The 19328-nt window shown below is 45.0% G+C and overlaps 1 protein-coding gene across 2 annotated transcripts in view; it reads left to right on the plus strand.

Annotated features, from left to right (window-relative positions):
• Positions 1–19328, plus strand: part of ACVR1C (activin A receptor type 1C) — a 98287-nt gene that overhangs the window by 38152 nt on the left and 40807 nt on the right. For both annotated transcript variants that reach the window (XM_040357928.1, XM_040357929.1), the window contains one exon: positions 2275–2505. In XM_040357928.1, the coding sequence (XP_040213862.1) occupies positions 2275–2505 (231 nt within the window). The remainder of the gene's footprint in view (positions 1–2274; positions 2506–19328) is intronic.

Raw genomic sequence — 19328 nt, forward strand, 5'->3', positions numbered from 1 at the left:
TAGAGACAGCGATTGAGGACACCGCGCTGCAGGAGGAGTGCGCTCCCAATGGACTTCAGCTGAATGGATTAGCACCACCTTATCTCCATCCACCAGACGGGGCTGAGGTTGTTCTTAAAGTTCAGGCAGAAAGACCCAATCTTCCAAGCAGCTCCTGTGGGGGAAGTGCTACAAACGGTTAGTTGACCTCTTGCACATGTATGCATATGTGTGGTGGCAAAGATGGTGGGCATTAATGTTTACACGGGGCACATATGCGTTCACGGATGGCAGTGGTTTCTGTGCAGAGAGTGTACTCACTTTTTGCTCCCGGTGTTCTGCCGAATAAGTTCCCCCCAGCGGATAAGGACCCCCCTCTGTACTGCGCAGGCGTGAACTGAGCTTCGTTCAAATAAACCTACCATTAGAATTAGACTGATCATTTCTTTGTCAGTGGGCAAACGTACAAAATCAGTAGGGGATCAAATACTTTTTTCTCTCACTGTATGTTGAGTTATTCACTTTACGGTCAACACTGAGGACAAGGGGGCACTCTTTACATCTAGAAGAAAAGAGATTTCATCTCCAAATACGGAAAGGTTTCTTCACAGTAAGAGCTGTGAAAATGTGGAACAGACTCCCTCCAGAGGTGGTTCTGGCCAGCTCAGTAGATTGCTTAAAGAAAGACCTGGATTTTTTCCTAAATGTACAGAATATAACTGAGTACTAAGATTTGTAGGTAAAGTTGATCCAGGGTAAATCTGATTGCCTCTCGGGGGATCAGGAAGGAATTTTTTCCCCTGCTGTAGCAAATTGGATCATGCTCTGCTGGGGTTTTTTGCCTTCCTCTGGATCAACTGTGGGTATGGAGTTGGGTGTATGGGATTGTACGGTGTTTTTTATTTTGTTTGTTTATTTTTTTGTGGTTGAACTGGATGGACTTGTGTCTTTTTTCAACCTGACTAACTCTGGGCCAGATTCACTTAGACTAGCGGCGGCGTAACGTATCGTAGATACTTTACACCGCCGCAAGTTTTCATCGCAAGTGCCTGATTCACAAAGCACTTGCAATGAAAACCTACGCTGGCGGCCTCCGGCGTAAGCCCGCGTAATTTAAAGGGGCGTGTGCCATTTAAATTAGGCGCGCTCCCACGCCGGACCTACTGCGCATGCTCCGTTTCGAAATTCCCGCCGTGCTTTGCGCGATCTGACGTCATTTTTTCGAACGGCGACGTGCGTAGCGTACTTCCGTATTCCCGGACGTCTTACGGAAACGACGTGAATTTTTAAATTTCGACGGCCATACTTTAAACAGCACATACGTGTGCTGAGTAAAGTTAGGGCACCCAAAACGACGACTAACTTTGCGACGGGAAACTAGACTAGCAGCGACGTAGCGAACGCGAAAAACCGTCATGGATCGGCGTAACTCCTAATTTGCATACCCGACGCTGGTTTACGACGCAAACTCCCCCCAGCGGCGGCCGCGGTACTGCATCCTAAGATCCGACAGTGTAAAACAATTACACCTGTTGGATCTTAGGGATATCTATGCGTAACTGGTTCTATGAATCAGTCGCATAGATACTCTGAGAGATACGACGGAGTATCTGAGATACTCCGTCGTATCTCCTTTGTGAATCTGGCCCTATGTAACTATGTATGTATGTGAGTGCGGACCTGGAGGGGCTTGTTTTTTAGCACCAGCTGCCACTTCTATCTATTAACTAATGTTAGCAGCGTGAGGATTAAAAATAATCAATGTTGATTGGGGGAGTGAAGTTCCTCTTCACTCCCCCTTCACTCCTGACAGCTTCTTGCACTATTATGATGGCATGGGAAGTTTAGTTAATTCCCCAGAATATGTTTGAGATTAGCATAGCTCCCGACTGTCCCCGATTTTGAGGGACAGTCCTTGACTTGGAGCAAAGTCCCTCTGTCCCTCATTCCACCTCATGTGTCCCTTATTTTGGTCTGATCTCCATAGATGTGTATAAAATCAAAAAGTGTTTTCCAGCACTAAACCTTTCATCTGATTTCTAAATTGCTGCATTTGTAAATTCCAAAAACCAATATAAAGGAATAATAGTGGTAAAAATGCACTTGCAGGTTTAACCAATCTTGTTTTTTTGTGCAATTCTCCTTTAAGGGGGCGTGGCAAGGGGTGTGTCTTATGCCTGCATACTTTTGGTGATAGGTGTCCCTCATTCCCATCTCAAAAAGTGGGGAGGTATGGATTAGTATGACATCAGAGTGAATGATCTGTGTGCTTACGCTTTCCTTTTTTTGTTCTAGGTCTGAAATGTGTGTGTCTGATGTGCGAAACCACCAACTACACCTGCCAAACAGAAGGGGCCTGCTGGACTTCAGTGATGCTCACCAATGGCAAGGAGGAAGTGATCAAGTCTTGTATCTCTCTTCCGGAGCTGAAAGCTCAAGTGTACTGTCACAGCTCCAACAACATTACTAGGACGGAGTGCTGCCACTCTGACTTCTGTAATAACATTACACTCCGATTACCTCCAGGTATGTCGGCTCTGGTTCCATATAGACTGTACAGTTTACACTATGATTGGTAGAGTGTTGGTACAGTGTTCAGTAGGGTTGCACCGATACCACTTTTACATTTTTTTTTTATTATTTTTGTTTTTTTTGCAATGCCTTTTTTTGGGGGGGGGGATAAGCAGACATTGTCAGTGTCTTTTTTACTTTTTTTATTATTTTTACAATTTAACCATTTAAATATGTATTTATTACAATTCTTAATTTTGTTTATTTTTTAGCAGTCCTGTTGGGGGGTGGCTTTGGTGAGATTTCAGGGGTCTTAACAGACCTCTGACAACTCCCTTTTTACACAGACAAGGACAACGATTCCCCAGTCCCTTTCTCTGCAGCCTCAGCTGCACTGAAGACGAATGGACAGGAGAGAGCGGCTCCTCTCCATTCATAAACTGAAGCATCGTAAACATATCGTAAACACATGCTCAGTTATGAATGGACAGAGTCACTGACTCTGTTAGTTCAGAAAAGGAAGGAGCTGGTAAATTACATATTTGCCGGCTCCTTCCTCTGATCTCCATCCTGACAGATCAAGGACAGAGGGGATGGAAGAGCACAGAGGGGGACAGGAGGAGCACTGATGGGGGCAGGAGCACGGAAGGGGACTAGAGGAGCACGGAGGGGAACAGGAGCACAGAGGTGGACAGGAGCACGGAGGTGGACAGGAGCACGGAGGTGGACAGGAGCCACGGAGGTGGACAGGAGCACGGAGGTGGACAGGAGAATGAAGGTGGACAGGAGAATGAAGGTGGACAGGAGCATGGAGGGGGACAGGAGAACAGAGGGGGACAGGAGCATGGAGGGGACAGGAGAACAGAGGGGGACAGGAGAACAGAGAAGGACGGGAGCATGGAGGGGGACAGGAGAATAGAGGGGGACAGGAGAACAGAGAAGGACAGAAGCACGGAGGGGGACAGGAGCACGGAGGGGGACAGGAGCACGGAGGTGGACAGGAGAATGAAGGTGGACAGGAGCATGGAGGGGGACAGGAGAACAGAGGGGGACAGCAGAACAGAGAAAGGCAGGAGCACGGAGGGGGACCGGAGAAAGGAGGGGGGCTGGATGAGAACGGAGTGGGACAGGAGAACGGAGGGGTACTGGAGGAGGATGCAGAGGACATTCAGGGATTATTGGTGCGGCGCTGGGGAGGCGTTACAATCACCAATCTCCCTGTATAGATTTCAATAAAGCAGCTGAAAGCCGCAGGGAGGGGGAGGAGGAGAAGCGGCTGTCAGGCTTTATTGAAATCTATACAGGGAGATCGATGATTGTAACTCCCCCACCGCCACACCGATTGTCCCTGACTGCCCAGGTATCGGATCAAGCATCGGAACATTTGCCCCAGTACAAGTACTCGGGCAAATGCTCGGCATCGGCACCAATACCGATACTAGTATCGGTATTGGTACAACCCTAGTGTTCAGTTCATACATTATAATGTGTAATATCTTATGTTAGTCTGACCATACACCTCCTAAAGGTACTTTGACCGCTATTTGGTCCTGCCCATGATAGTGAGATTTGAATGGAAGAAAGAGATTCTGTGGACAGGTGTCTTTTTATACACATAACGAGTTGTCGTTGGGAACACCTTATTAAATTGACAGGACTTTTCAGCTTGTTGCAAGATATCAGCAAATAGAAACAAACATTCTCCATCCTGTTGTGGTATTAAACTCAAAAGCAAACATTGATATTTCAGCTTACCAATTCCTAGATGTGATGGCTGCATTGGTTTTCTTTCTTTTATTTTCACCCGGGGATCCTGCCAGTAATGCCGCGTACACACGAACAGATTTTCCGTCGAAAAAAAACGTGGATGTTTTTTCCGACGGAATTCTGCTCAAGCTTGTCTTGGCATACACACGGTCACACAAAAGTTCTCTGAACTTTCGTCCGTCAAGAACGCGGTGGCGTACAACGCTACGACGAGCCGAGAAAATGAAGTGCAATGCTTCCGAGCATGCGTCGAATTGTTTCCAAACGTGTTGGAATTTTGCACGTCGGAATTGCTACAGACGATGGTAATTTTTTTTTACATCTGAAAATTTGATTTGAGAACCAGCTCTCAATCTTTTGTTGGCGGAAATTCCGATGGAGCATACACACGGTCGTAATTTCCGTTCCAAAGATCACATCGGACTTTGGCTGTAGGAATTTCCGATCATGTGTACGGGGCCAGGGCAGCCACTGGAGCAGAGAACCGGGGGGGGGGGGGGGGGTTCTCATCCAAGATTTTACAATGGATGGGTCTTTCAGCATGACAATGGCCCAAGGCAACAAAGGAGTGGCTAAAGAAGAAGCACATTAAAGTGGAGGTTCACCCAAAAAATGTATTTTTAACAGTAGATTGGGCCTAATTACGTGAAGTAGAATCGGGTGTTTTGATTAAAATCAATGCAGTACTTACCTTTTTTGAGATAGATGTTCTCCGCCACTTCCGGGTATGGTCTTCGGGACTGGGCGTTCCTATTTGATTGACAGCCTTCCGACCGTCGCATACAGCGCGTCACCAGTTTCCGAAAGTAGCCGAACGTCGGTGCGCAGGCGCCGTATAGCGCCGCACCGACGTTCGGCAACTCGTGACGCGCTGTATGCGACCGTCGGAAGGCTGTCAATCAAATACGAACGCCCAGTCCCGAAGACCATACCCTGAAGCGGCGGAGAACATCTATCTCAAAAAAGGTAAGTACTGCATTGATTTTAATCAAAACACAGATTCTGCTTCACGTAATTAGGCCCAATCTACTGTTAAAATATTTTTTTTAGTGGCCTAGCCAGTCTCCAGACCTTAATCCTATAGAAAGTTTATGGAGAAAGTTTATGGAGAGAGCTGAAACTTCAAGTTGCCAAGCGACTTAAGAAACCTTAATGATTTAGAGAAGATCTGTAAAGAAGAGTGGACCAAAATCCCCCCTAAGATGTGTGCAACAGGGGCCCCGGTGGAGAGCCCATGGGGTGACATTGCTGTCTCATATATTCTACAATGGTAGGCTGTTATCGTTTTCTGAACTGCAGGCTCGTTTTGACCTGCCGGCCACTATGTGGTTCCCGTACCTTCAGCATGCTGTTGCGGAGCAGGGAGATGCGGGGGAGTGGACATTGTCGCCCACTCCGGTATTTCACGTGCTGCACTCTACCACTGAGACCAAAGGGATTATATCCCAATGTTGCCAAATGTTACTGTCTGAACACTTGAGGGCGTACCCATGTAATTTTCTTCATGGGAGCGGGAACTCGGCCAGATTACAGGTGACCAATGGGAGGAGGCTCTTCAGTCCCTAACCACTTGCTCTCTGAAAAAAAGTTAAAAAATTACAGTTTTAAGTGCAAATGAGAGTATTTAGGCTACAAACAAATACAATATACAATTAGCAATATGTTTTTAGGTAGATAATAGGGCAAAAAACATATTTCCTATTTTATTGTCTATATAGTAAGTAAGTAGTTCAGGGACAGGCTTTAGAAGGGCAAGGAATTAGAATGGGCGGCACACACACATAAAATTGACTCTCACAGTGACACGGACAGCAGTGTGCAGCCGCATAGATGATGATGAGACCTCATTGACACAACACGTCCCCTCCTGAGTCACAGTGACAATCTCTCTCCAAGCCAAGTGATCCCTCCAGTCCACTCCAGTCTAAACAGCACTGACGGCCCCAGCCTGCTTTGCTCCCATACCGCAGACCCGCACACAAGGCTCTGCCCGCTCTGCTTGGCTCCATTGCACCATGACATCACGCGACATGCTCAGGCACCGCCTCCGCCAGAGCCACCCAATCACTCTGTAGAAGGCGCTCAGATGGTCTCAGCTCCAGAACCAAGCTGAGCGTCACAACCATATTTTTTACTGGCAACCTTTTACTGGCAGGAGAAAATTGCCTGTTTTTTTTACTGGCTGCCAGTAAACTTACTGACCGTTGGCAACACTGTGCAGCAGGCACTGCAGAATGTCAGGTGTGCGGAACAATATTCAGTGCATAGGATAATCACAAATCATAAATTGAAGGGAATAAAACCCTAAATATATATAGGTAGATTCAAGTACCTATGCCTAAACTTGCGGCGGCGTAGCTTAGTGTGTTTAGGCTACACCGCCGTAAGTTAGCTAGGCAAGTACATGATTCTCAATGTACTTGCCTGCTAAGTTACGGCGGCGTAGCCTAAATCGGCGGGCGTAAGGGCGCCTAATTAAAATGTGTTTGGGGGGGGGGGGCGTGTTTTATGTTAATAGTGCTTGACCTTACGTTTTTTACGTTTTTTGCGAACTGCGCATGCACCGGGCGCCTACATTTCCCAGTGTGCATTGCGGCTAAGTACGCCACACGGGCCTATTGATTTTGAGGTGGACGTAAAAAAGACGTAAATCCCGATTCACGGACGACTTATGCAAACGACGTAAAAAATTAGAATTTCGACGCGGGAACGGCGGCCATACTTGACATTACTATTCCACTAGGGCCTAGCTCTAACTTTACGCGGCCTATCTCTTACGTAAACGGCGTAAAAGTACTGCGTCGGCTGGGCGTACGTTCGTGAATCGACGTATCTCCTCATTTACATATTCTATGCCGACCGCAATGGAAGCGCCACCTAGCGGCCATCCAAAATATTGCAATCTAAGATAGGACAGCGCAAGCCGTCGTATCTTAGATATGTTTAAGCGTATCTCTGTTTGAGCATACGCTTAAACATAAGTTGGCTTAGATTCTGAGTTAGGTCGGCTTATCTACTGATAAGCCGGCCTAACTCTTACTGAATCTACCTAATAGATAGTTTTCAGGGAGTTCAGCTTTAAATCTTCTATTTTCTGTAGCTTGCGTTGTTTGCACTCTTGTTTGGCACCGTCCTCTTGCTAGAAGTCAGCGGTCAGATAACTTATTCCTCTGTGTTTTGTATAAACGCCATTAGGCCTTTTGCCCTACTGACTTGCCGAAATAATAATTCCCACAGCAGTGTCAGAGTTGACTTGTTGTTTGTTTTGTTGCACAAGAGTCAAGATTTCGGTAAAAGTGAAAAACGAGGCTGTCTGAGGGCTGCAGCTGCCCAGCACACTGCCCAGTGATCTGTCATCAGGCTCAGAAAACACTGAATAAGCATCGTGTTTGCTGTCCAGTTTATGCCTCGTAATTTGTTGGGGTAAAAGGACATTTAAAAAGAAAAGCATTAAAATAGGTATTTTATTATCAACTTGTCTGTGCAGCTGACAGTGGACTTCTCACAGCACAGACACAAAGGTCGGCTGTGTTCTGCTAGTTAGATTTTGAAATACATATACAAAAAAAAAAAAAAACACCTTTAACCACTTAAGACCCGGACCAATATGCAGGTAAAGGACCAGGCCCCTTTTTGCGATTCGGCACTGCGTCGCTTTAACTGACAATTGCGCGGTCGTTCGACTTGGCTCCCAAACAAAATTGGCGTCCTTTTTTTCCCACAAATAGAGCTTTCTTTTGGTGGTATTTGATCACCTCTGCGGTTTTAGTTTTTTGCGCTATAAACAAAAATAGAGCGACAATTTTGAAAAAAAACAATATTTTTTACTTTTTGCTATAATATCCCCCAAAAATATATAAAAAAACTTGTTTGTTCCTTAGTTTAGGCCGATACGTATTCTTCTACATATTTTTTGTAAAAAAAATCGCAATAAGCGTTTATCGATTGGTTTACGCAAAATTTATAGCGTTTACAAAATAGGGAATAGTTTTATTGCATTTTTATTAATAATTTTTTTTTTACTACTAATGGCGGTGATTAGTATTTTTTTTCGTGAATGCGACATTATGGCGGACACATCGGACAATTTTGACAATTTTTTTGTACCATTGTCATTTTCACAGCAAAAAGTGCTATAAAAATGCATTGTTTACTGTGAAAATGACAATTGCAGTTTTGGAATTAACCACTAGGGGGCGCTGAAGGGGTTAAGTGTGACCTCATATGTGTTTCTAACTGTAGGGGGTTGGGGCTGGACGTGTGACGTCATTGATCGCCTTTCCCTACATCAGACGGTCAATGACAGCGCCACTGTGAAGAACGGGAAAGGTGTGTTTACACACACCTCTCCCCGTTCTTCAGCTCCTGTGACCCATCACGGGACTCCAGCAGCGATCGGGTCCGCGGAGCTTCGGACCGGGTCGCCGGCGCGAGCCGTGACCCACGGCTGGGCATTTAACAATCACGTACAGGTACGTGATTGTGCCCAGCCATGCCATTCTGACGACGTATATTGGCGTTAGGTGGTCCTTAAATGGTTAAAGGGGTTGCAACCCTTCCATGTACAGGTGAAACTCGAAAAATTTAAATATCGTGCAAAAGTTCACTTATTTCACTAATGCAACTTAAAAGGTGAAGCCAATATATTAGATAGACTCATTACATGCAAAGCTAGATGGTTCAAGCCGTGATTTGTCATAATTGTAATAATTATGGCTTACAGCTCATGAAAACCCAAATCCACAATCTCAGAACATTAGAATATTACATGCAATCAATAAAACAAGGATGGTAGTTTTGGGCCCCTTTTGCAGCAATTACTGCCTCAATGCGGCGTGGCATGGAAGAGATCAGCCGGTGGCACTTCTATGGAAGACCAGGATGCTTCAATAGCGGCCTTTAGCAGTTCTGCATTGTTCGGCCTCATGTCTCTCATCTTTCTCCTGGCAATGCCCCACAGATTCTCTATGGGGTTCAGGTCAGGCGAGTTTGCTGGCCAATCAAGTACAGTTATCATTGAACCAGGTTTTGGTGCTTTTGGCAGTGTGGGCAGCCAGGTGCCAAGTCCTGCTGGAAAATGAATTCAGAATCCCCATAGAGCTTGTCTGTGGAAGGAAGCATGAAGTGCTCCAAAATCTCCTGGTAGACGGCTGCGCTGACCCCGGACTTAATGAAGCACAGTGGACCAACACCAGCAGACAGGGATGGACTGGCCATTGGGACTACAGGGAGTTTCCCGGTGGGCCGATAGCTGAGTGGGCCAGCTTCAGTGACAGCGGACCGCCGCCCCCCTCCGCTCCTCTGTCTCTCCCTTCCCACAGCGCTCACCTCCTCTCCCCACAGTGCTCACCTAGGGGGAGCAAAGAAGCAGGGGGAGGACCAGAGGAGCAGGGGGGATAGCAGAGCAGCATGGGGGAGGGGACAGACAACTGACTCAACAGCTATAGCCTGGGAGTTTCTCACTTCTGCCTAATCTTGTCCCATAAGGGGGGGCACCAAACTGATTCTGTGCCCTGGGTGAAATGTCTAGCTTCCCCACTGGTACTGCCTATAAGAGTACCAGTAGCAGCCATTCTACTCTAATAAAGTAGAACGGTTAGTGGCTAGTGAAGGGGGAGAGGGGGCTTGGGTGGCCGGGGGGGGGGGGTGCGGGTATTGTCCGGCCGCCATGGGAGAGACCTGTCAAAGTGGGCCAGTCTGGATGAAGTCCAGGGCCAAATTTTTGTCCCAGTCCAGCCCTGCCAGCAGATGACATGGCTCCCAAATCAACACACACTGGAAACTTCACACTGGACTTCAATCATCTTGCAGTGTGTGCCTCTTCCCATACAGCCTACCTAACAGGGCCCCTTCCCCCAGCTGAAAGTACATACAGTTGCAAGAAAAAGTATGTGAACCCTTTTGGAATGATATGGATTTCTGCACAAATTGGTCATAAAATGTGATCTGATCTTCATCTAAGTCACAACAATAGACAATCACAGTCTGCTTAAACTAATAACACACAAATAATTAAATGTTACCATGTTTTTATTGAACACACCATGTAAACATTCACAGTGCAGGTGGAAAAAGTATGTGAACCCTTGGATTTAATAACTGGTTGAACCTCTTTTTGGCAGCAAACTTTTCCTGTAGTTGCAGATCAGACGTGCACAACGGTCAGGAGTAATTCTTGACCATTCCTCTTTACAGAACTGTTTCAGTTCAGAAATATTCTTGGGATGTCTGGTGTGAATCGTTTTCTTCAGGTCATGCCACAGCATCTCAATCGGGCTGAGGTCAGGACTCTGACTGGGCCCATCCAGAAGGCGTATTTTCTTCTGTATAAGCCATTATGTTGTTGATTTACTTCTATGCTTTGGGTCGTTGTCCTGTTGCAACACCCATCTTCTGTTGAGCTTCAGCTGGTGGACAGATGGCCTTAAGTTCTCCTGCAAAATGTCTTGGAAAACTTGGGAATTAATTTTTCTTTCGATGATAGCAATCCGTCCAGGCCCTGACGCAGCAAAGCAGCCCCAAACCAGGATGCCCCCACCACCATACTTTACAGTTGGGAAGAGTAGGGAGAGTAGCAGCAGTGCTGAACTTTCCCCATTTATAGACAAATTGTCTTACCGTGGACTGATGAACAGCAAGGCTTTTGGAGATACTTTTATAACCCTTTCCAGCTTTATGCAAGTCAACAATTCTTAATCGTAGGTCTTCTGAAAGCTCTTTTGTGCGAGGCATCATTCACATCAGGCAATGCTTCTTGTGAAAAGCAAACCCAGAACTGGTGTGTGTTTTTTATAGGGCAGGGCAGCTGTAACCAACACCTCCAATCTCATCTTATTGATTGGACTCCAGTTGGCTGACACCTCACTCCAATTAGCTCTCGGAGATGTCATTAGTCTAGGGGTTCACATACTTTTTCCACCTGCACTGTGAAAGTTTACATGGTGTGTTCAATAAAAACATGGTAACATTAAATTTTTTGTGTGTTATTAGTTTAAGCAGACTGTGATTGTCTATTGTGACTTTAATGAATATCAGATCACATTTTATGACCAATTGTACAGAAATCCATATCATTCCAAAAGGGTTCACATACTTTTTATTGCAACTGTATTTTACAGGGTATTGAAGTACGTCACCATTTCACGGGCGCATGCAAACTTCGGGTTTCACATGTTGGGTACCTATTTACTCGGTGCAACCTCACCCTTTATATTTTACTATAAAATCGGGTAATTTATTGCATCTGTGTGTCCTGAAATTAACTTTACTGTATTTTTAACTGAAATTTTGCATTTCCTAAACCAGGGATATGCAATTAGCGGACCTTCAGCTGCTGCAGAACTACAAGTCCTATGAGACATAGCAAGACTCTGAGGCCCCGTTTCCGCGGACATGTCCGACCGTGTGTACGGCCTAGCGGACAGGTTTCCAGCGGACAAAAGTTTCTTAGCAAGCTAAGAAACTTGTCCGCTGGAAACATGTCCGTCGGACATGTCCGATGGTTAGTACACCTAATCGGACATGTCCGCTGGTTATGACGTGTAACCAGCGTCCCGAAAACCCGCGCATGCGTGGAAGCATTGCACTTCCGTGTTTGAGAACGTCGGTGTCTTCTACGTCACCGCGTTCTCTGTCCGCGGGGATTTTGGTCTGACCGTTTTCATCGGACATGTCTCCTCGTGTGTACGGGGCCTGACAGCCTAAGTATGACACCCAAAGACAGAGGCATGATGGGACTTGTAGTTTTGCAACAACTGGAGGTCCGCTAATTGCATATCCCTGGGGGGGGGGGGGGGGCTTTATGTAATCTTCATGCCTAAAATTATTTTTTAAGCATGAGTGCAAAAAATAATAATGCAAAAACGGTTCTGGCAGCGATAGGGTTAAGAATACATATTTTAATAGATTTTTTTTTTAACCAGATTTAAGTGTCACTTTAAGGCCAGGCTGGCAGAAGTCATGTAAACCTTCTGGAGGCTTTTGCTGCCAAGTGAGCCAGTTTAAACTTGCTGGAGAAGGTTCTCCCTAATGGAGTGACAAATAGAAGCCGTCTAGGGAATGGTTGTGAAATCCTCAGTCATAACCGCTTCATATGTAAAATGTAAGTGATTGTACAATATATATAAATAGTAAAGTTTAAACTGAGAAAACATCTATCTGAAAGGCTAAACATAATAGATGTCTTCTTCAGATATCTCCATGGCTGCTACATAAAGGATATAAAATAATTTATAATGATTTTCAAGGCATTTCTAAGTGTTAAAGAAACAAACCTTGAAATTTTGTCACCACAGTTTTGTAGAATAAAACAATGTAGAAATCACTTTACAGTTGTAAACTCATTGCAGTGCTAAGTAATTACTAGTGGAAGATTAGCGGTTGGTAATTTTAATCTGGATGCTAAGAGACTTGCTGCTTTAACTACTTCAGCTCCGGAAAGGTTTTACCCCCTTCCCGGCCAGGTCATTTTATACGATACGCCACTGCGTTGCTTTAATTGCTATTTGCGCGGTCGTGCAACACTTTACCCTAATAACATTTATGTCCCTTTTTCCCCACAAATAGAGTTTTTTTTTTTGGTGGTATTTGATCACCTCTGTAGTTTTTAATTTATTGCGTTAGAAACAAAGAGCGACCAACAATTTTGAAAAACAAATAACAATATTTTTTTAATTTTTTAAGAGTCTGACACGACTAAACGACTTAAAGCGGAGGTTCACCCAAATAACATCTAAATCAGACCAACTTCTTTATACTTCTAACATGTACAGTCCGCATTTTTTATTTTTTTTTACGCTGTACATACCGTATAATCTTTATTTGCAATCTGGCTTCCGGGTACTTCTCCCCGCGGGAGTAGACGTTTCTATGTTGAGGAGGAATGTCCTCTGGGAGGTCGCCCAGATGATTGACGTCCTTTTAGAAAAAGTTCCCCCTGATGGATAAGGCCCCGCCCCCCGTATTGCGTAGGCGCGTCACGAGTCACAGCGTTTCTGAAAGAAGCTGAACATGAAGAAGCTCTATACGGTGCCTGCGCAGTCAGCTCTACACGGCTCCTAGTCGGTGCGCAGGCGCCGTATAGAGCCGACTCGCAGCTCTGCATGTTCGGCTTCTTTCGGAAACGCTGTGACTCGTGCGTCACCTACGTCACATACGGGGGGCGGGGCCTTATCCGCCGGGGGGAACTTTTTCTGAAAGGACGTCAATCATCTGGGCGACCTCCCAGAGGACATTCCTCCTCAACATATAAACGTCTACTCCTGCAGGGAGAAGTACCCAGAAGCCAGATTGCAAATATAGATTATACGGTATGTACAGTGTAAAAAAATAAATAAAAATGCGGACTGTACATGTTAGAAATATGGAGAGATCACCTGACGCTGGAGCAGCGAGCAGCATCGATCGTCTATTTTCACCGCTGGATTTTTATTTGGTTTAATTAATAAAGTAATTTGTTCTATGGTGTGTGTGTGTTTTTTTTCTGAAAACTACTATTTACACTTCCTTTGTGAAATGGTAGGGGTACAGTGTACCCCATTACCATTTTACACAGGGGGGAGGGCAGGATCTGGGGGTCCCCTTTGTTAAAGGGGTCTTCCAGATTCTGATAAGCCCCCTGCCCGCATACCCCCACAACCATCGGGCAAGGGTTGTGGGGATGAGACCCTTGTCCCCATCAACATGGTTAAGGGCATGTGGCCTGGTGCGGTTCAGGAGAGGGGGGGGCCGCACTCTGTTAAATTGACGGCGGGGTTCCCCTTAATATCCATACCAGACCTAAAGGGTCTGGTTATTGAATTTGTGGGGACCTCAACTAAAATTCCATGTCCCATTGACTACAATGGGGTTCGGAGTTCGGGTTCGGGTCCCCGAACCCAAACTTTTTTTTTAAAGTTCGGGTTCGGGTCCGAACCCGAACATCCAGGTGTCCGTTCAACTCTAGTTATAACCTGTCTGTTTTTTTTTTTGCTATATGTGTCCTGTTGGGGAGATTTACCTTCACTTCCTGTCCCATAACCAAAACAGGAAGAGGAAATCCCTGCCAATAAGGAAATCCATTGAGGCCCCCAGGTCAACAGAATTAGTGGCCCTTTGGAAGATTTTCCCCCTATTACTTTTCTGGAGAGAACCCAATATTTAGATTTTTTTCTTTTACTTTCACTTTCAATGGTAATGATAAACAGGACAGATAGGGAGATTCACCCTCTCTAACAGAGGCACAGACAGCAATACAAACTGACAGGTGTTCTAATGCCGCGTACAGACGATCGGACATTCCCACAACAAAACTGTGGATTTTTTTTCCGATGGAATGTTGGCTCAAACTTGTCTTACATACACACAGTCACACAAATGTTGTCGGAAATTACAAACGTCAAGAACGCGGTGACGTACAAGACATACGACGAGCCGAGAAAAATGAAGTTCAATAGCCAGTGCGGCTCTTCTGCTTGATTCCGAGCATGCATGGAATTTTGTGCGTTGGAATTGTGTACACACGATCAGTTTTGTTGTCGGAAAATTTGAGAACCAGCTGTCAAACATTTGTTGTCGGAAATTCCGACAGCAAATGTCTGATGGAGCCTACACATGGTCAGATTTTCGGACAACAAGCTCACATCGAACGTGTGTATGCGGCATTACCCTTCTCTACTCCAAAACAACAACACAAAGTTTGCCTTTAGTTATACTTAAATGCCGCGTACACACGATCATTTTTTGGCATGAAAGAAAACGTTGTTTTTCAGCATGTCCAAAAAACAACGTTTTTCCAACTTCATCATTAAAAAAAGACGTTGCCCACACACCATCGTTTTAAAAAAATTATCTAGCAAAGCGCGGTGACGTACAACACGTACGACGGCACTCTAAAGGGGAAGTTCTATTCGCCTTTGGGCTGCTTTAGCTGATTCCTTGTTAGTAAAAGACGATTCACACTTTTTTGTCTGTTACAGCGTGATGAATGTGCTTACTCCATTATGAACGGTAGTTTTACCTGAACAAGCGCTCCCGTCTCATAACTCGCTTCTGAGCATGCGCGGGTTTAAAACGTCGTTTTAGCCCACACACGATCATTTTTTACAACCCAAAAAACAAAATTTTTTAATTACTTTTGGTACATTAAACTTTTATTTATCAAAGTTTTTTTTTCTGTAATGAAAAGTTCCTGAAAGGCCTCATATGCAAAACAACATTACATAAAACTGATATGGGGGAGTAGCAAGCAATATTTCCCAGCATACATCTGATTTCCTTTATATCAGAGTCTGTTTTTGTGCAGCCATGGGAACTTTTCAATACATTGTGAATGTTGTTTGTGAAGATTTGACACATAATGCATATAGTGTAGCTATATATATATACTAGAGTATTTTATATAGCATGGAGTACGCATATCCGCGACCTTCAGCTTTTGAGTGATAATAAGTGATGAAATCTGCATTAGGAAACCATTGCCCTTTAAATGTACACATTGTCATAAAGCATGCTTTACTTTGCTGTGCACTGAGGACTGGAACCATTCAATGTTATTGTTTTGTAATGTATTTTATTATTTTATTTTTTAAATAATGTTTAGAGGGCTACAGTGCCTTGAAAAAGTATTCATACCCCCTTGAAATGTTCCACATTTTGTCATGTTAGAAGCAAAAACTTAAACATATTTTACTGAGATTTTATGTGATAGACCAACACAAAATGGCACATAATTGTGAAGTGGAAGGAAAATTATAAATGGTTATGTTTTTTTACAAATAAATATGTGAAAAGTGTGGCGTGCATTTGTATTCAGCCCCCTTTACTCTAATACCCCTGACTAAAATCTAGTGAAGTCACCTAATTAGTAAATAAAGTCCACCTGTGTGTAATTTAATCTCAGTGGGGTAGATTCAGGTACAGCTGCGCGCTCCTTACGGAGGCGCAGTGTACCCTTTTTACCCTGCGCCTACGCAAATTATTTGCGCTACGCTTCATTTATGAAACAGTAGCCACATAATTTGCGTGGGCGCTCTTCAAAAATGCCCTGCGTAAGGGCGCCTAATGTAAATGATCCCGTAGGGGGCGGGAATCATTTAAATTAGGCGCGTTCCCGCGCCGAGCGTAGAGCGCATGCTCCGTCTGGAAACTTTCCCGACGTGCATTGCGGTAAATGACGTCGCAAGGACGTCATTTGCTTCAAAGTGAACGTGAATGGCGTTCAGCGCCATTCACGATTCACTTACGCAAACTACGTAAATTTCAAACCTCGCGACGCGACATGCTTTTAGCATGTGCAGCCTTACGCGAAACCCGACGTACGCAAACGACGTAAACTGCGTACGCAGGGCTCGCGTAACGTTGTGAATCGGTGTTAGTATGCAATTTGCATACTATACGCTGACCACAACGGGAACGCCACCTAGCGGCCAACATAAGAATGCAGCCTAAGATATGAGGGCATAAGAGCCTTATGCCACGCATATCTTAGGCTGTAGTCGGCGTAACAAGCTCTCTGAATCAGGAGAACTCGTTACGCCGGGGCAAGTAAGCAATTGCGCTGCGTAACTATGGTTACGCAGGCGCAATTGCTTTTTGAATCTGGGCCAGTATAAATACAGCTGTTCTGTGAAGCCCTCAGAGGTTTGTTAGGGAACCTTAGTGAACAAACCGCATCACGAAGGCCAAGGAGCACACCAGACAGGTCAGGGATAAAGTTGTGGAGAAGTTTAAAACAGGATTCGGTTATAAAAAGCTTAGAAGAATTTACGGGGCACTGTTCAATCCATCCTTTGTAACGAACACTGTCTCCAAGGGGCAGAGGCCCAGGAGAAGAGAGCTTTAAACAGGCCCTCCCAAAGGGCCCTTTCACACGGAGCGGATCAGTAATGATCCGCTCCGTGTGTCCGCTTTGCTCAGCGGGGATCCTCCGTTGATCCCCGCTGAGCTGGCAGCTGGCAGTGTTTCCTCCGCTCTCCCCTATGGGGAATCCGACGAACACGGACCGTCTGTCCGTGTTCATCCGATCTGATCCAGCAGACGGAAGAAAAATAGGATTTCTTCCGTCTGCAAATGCGGATCTTTGCGGAGGCGGACAAATTACGGGTGTCAGCGGATGTTCATCCGCTGACACCCGTAATCACATAGGGACCCATGTATGTCCCGTTTTCATCTGAAAACGGATGGATGAAAATGCGGACATACGGTCCGCTAGTGTGAAAGGGCCCAAATACTTATCTTCTCCCCAGCCACACTTTTTTGGAGCTCCCTCCCAGGGATTGGCTGAGGTCAGATAAATGTTCATAACCTAGTGACTGACCAACTCAATTTCTATAAGCTTCTTCCAGAGACAGGCAGAAGCAATCAACTGCCAGACTTAGGGAGACTTGACCAGACTTGGAAAATAAATTGCCACTCATGCTTCGTTTTTGCAAATTTATCCAGCCTAGGGCAGGGCAGCTACAAATGTAATAAAGCAGATCACACCTAGTAATGTTGTCAATACCCTGGTTTCCCTGCATGTCCATGACCCCAAAGCTTAGTTAACCCCCTTGCAGCCAGCCTTGGCATCCCATTCACTGGGCTATTACTTGCCAGGTGGGTGGGAAGGTCTACCCTATCATGTGACCACAGTGATTCACTGTCACAGTGATCACATGGTTGAGAGCCAGTCCTGCTGACACCATTATTACTAGTGACTGAGTCTTTGACAGCTCAGTCACTTTGCTGGGAGCTTGTACTCAGCATAGAAACCTTTCCAGCCCGTGGACGCATATGTGTGGTGTGTGGCCATTAAAGTCCACCCTCGGCCTTTGCACATATGTGTTAGGTGGGCAGCAGAAGGTTAGGACCCTAAAACTTAATCTACCCCATGCATTATCTTGACTTGTGTACACTGGTATTTGTTTTTCTTCTTCAAACAAGTCAGTGTGAATACAATAGCAATATGAGGTGATCCACAGTTCATTGTATATTACCAGGATGTGTTATGTGGGGGAGGGGTGGATTTCTCACTTTTTATACTGTGGATCACCTCATATTATGATAAACATAACATAATATATGATAAACATGTCCAAGCTAGATATGTAAATAACCTGTCACTCAAAGCAAGGAGAGAGGAAAGGACTTTTTATTTAGACAGGTTTTTATCTGGAAGTCTGTTAATTTTCACTGAACAATAAAAGAGGATTGCTCGGAGCTGGATTAACTCTGTGTTTCAAGACTGGGCACAGATTATAGGAAATCTTATACTCTACATTGTGACATAAAAAAAAAATATTTGGGTTTACATCCACTTTAAACGTATTCTTTTACCTAACCCTGGAACGTAAAACTTGATCCAGTCCTTTAACATCAACCTAAACTCTTTACCGAACACTTAATCATTTTACTGCTGGAACTAGCAGTATGCAAAGAAACTCATGGCCACAATACCATCACCTATTGCCCCATACACACAAGCAGAATTTCCACCAGAAAGAGTCTGATGTGAGCTTTTCATCGGAAATTCCGACCATGTCTAGGCGCCATCAGACTTTTGCTGTCGGAATTTCAGCCAGAAAAAGTTTGGGAGCAGGTTCTTAATTTTTCTGGCTGAAAAAAAATTCTATCAGAAAATCAGTTTGTCTGTATGCAATTCCGATGGGTAAAAAAACACACGCATGCTCGGAAACAATTTGACGTATGCTCTGAAGCATTGAACTTCTTTTTCTCGCCTCGTCGTAGTGTTGTACGTCACCGCGTTCTTAACGCTCGGAGGTTCAGAGAACTTTTGTGTGACTGTGTGTATGCAAGCCAAGCTTGAGAAGAATTCCGTTGGAAAAACCATCCAACTTCTTTCCAATTTTCCAAATTCAACTTGTGTGTACAGGGCGTATAAGGCCCCGTACACACGACCGAGTTTCTCGGCAGAATTCAGCCAGAAACTCGGTCGGAGCTGGATTCTGGCGAGAAACTCGGTCGTGTGTACACTTTTCAGTGAGGAAGCCGACGAGGAACTCGTCGGGCCGAAAAGAGAACACGTTCTCTATTTTCTCGTTAGTCAATGGGAAAAGTCGGCCCGCCGAGTTCCTCGGCGGCTTCCACACTGAACT

This window comes from Rana temporaria, chromosome 6 (genome assembly GCF_905171775.1).
Source record: "Rana temporaria chromosome 6, aRanTem1.1, whole genome shotgun sequence".
In the NCBI taxonomy this organism is placed as follows: domain Eukaryota; kingdom Metazoa; phylum Chordata; class Amphibia; order Anura; family Ranidae; genus Rana; species Rana temporaria.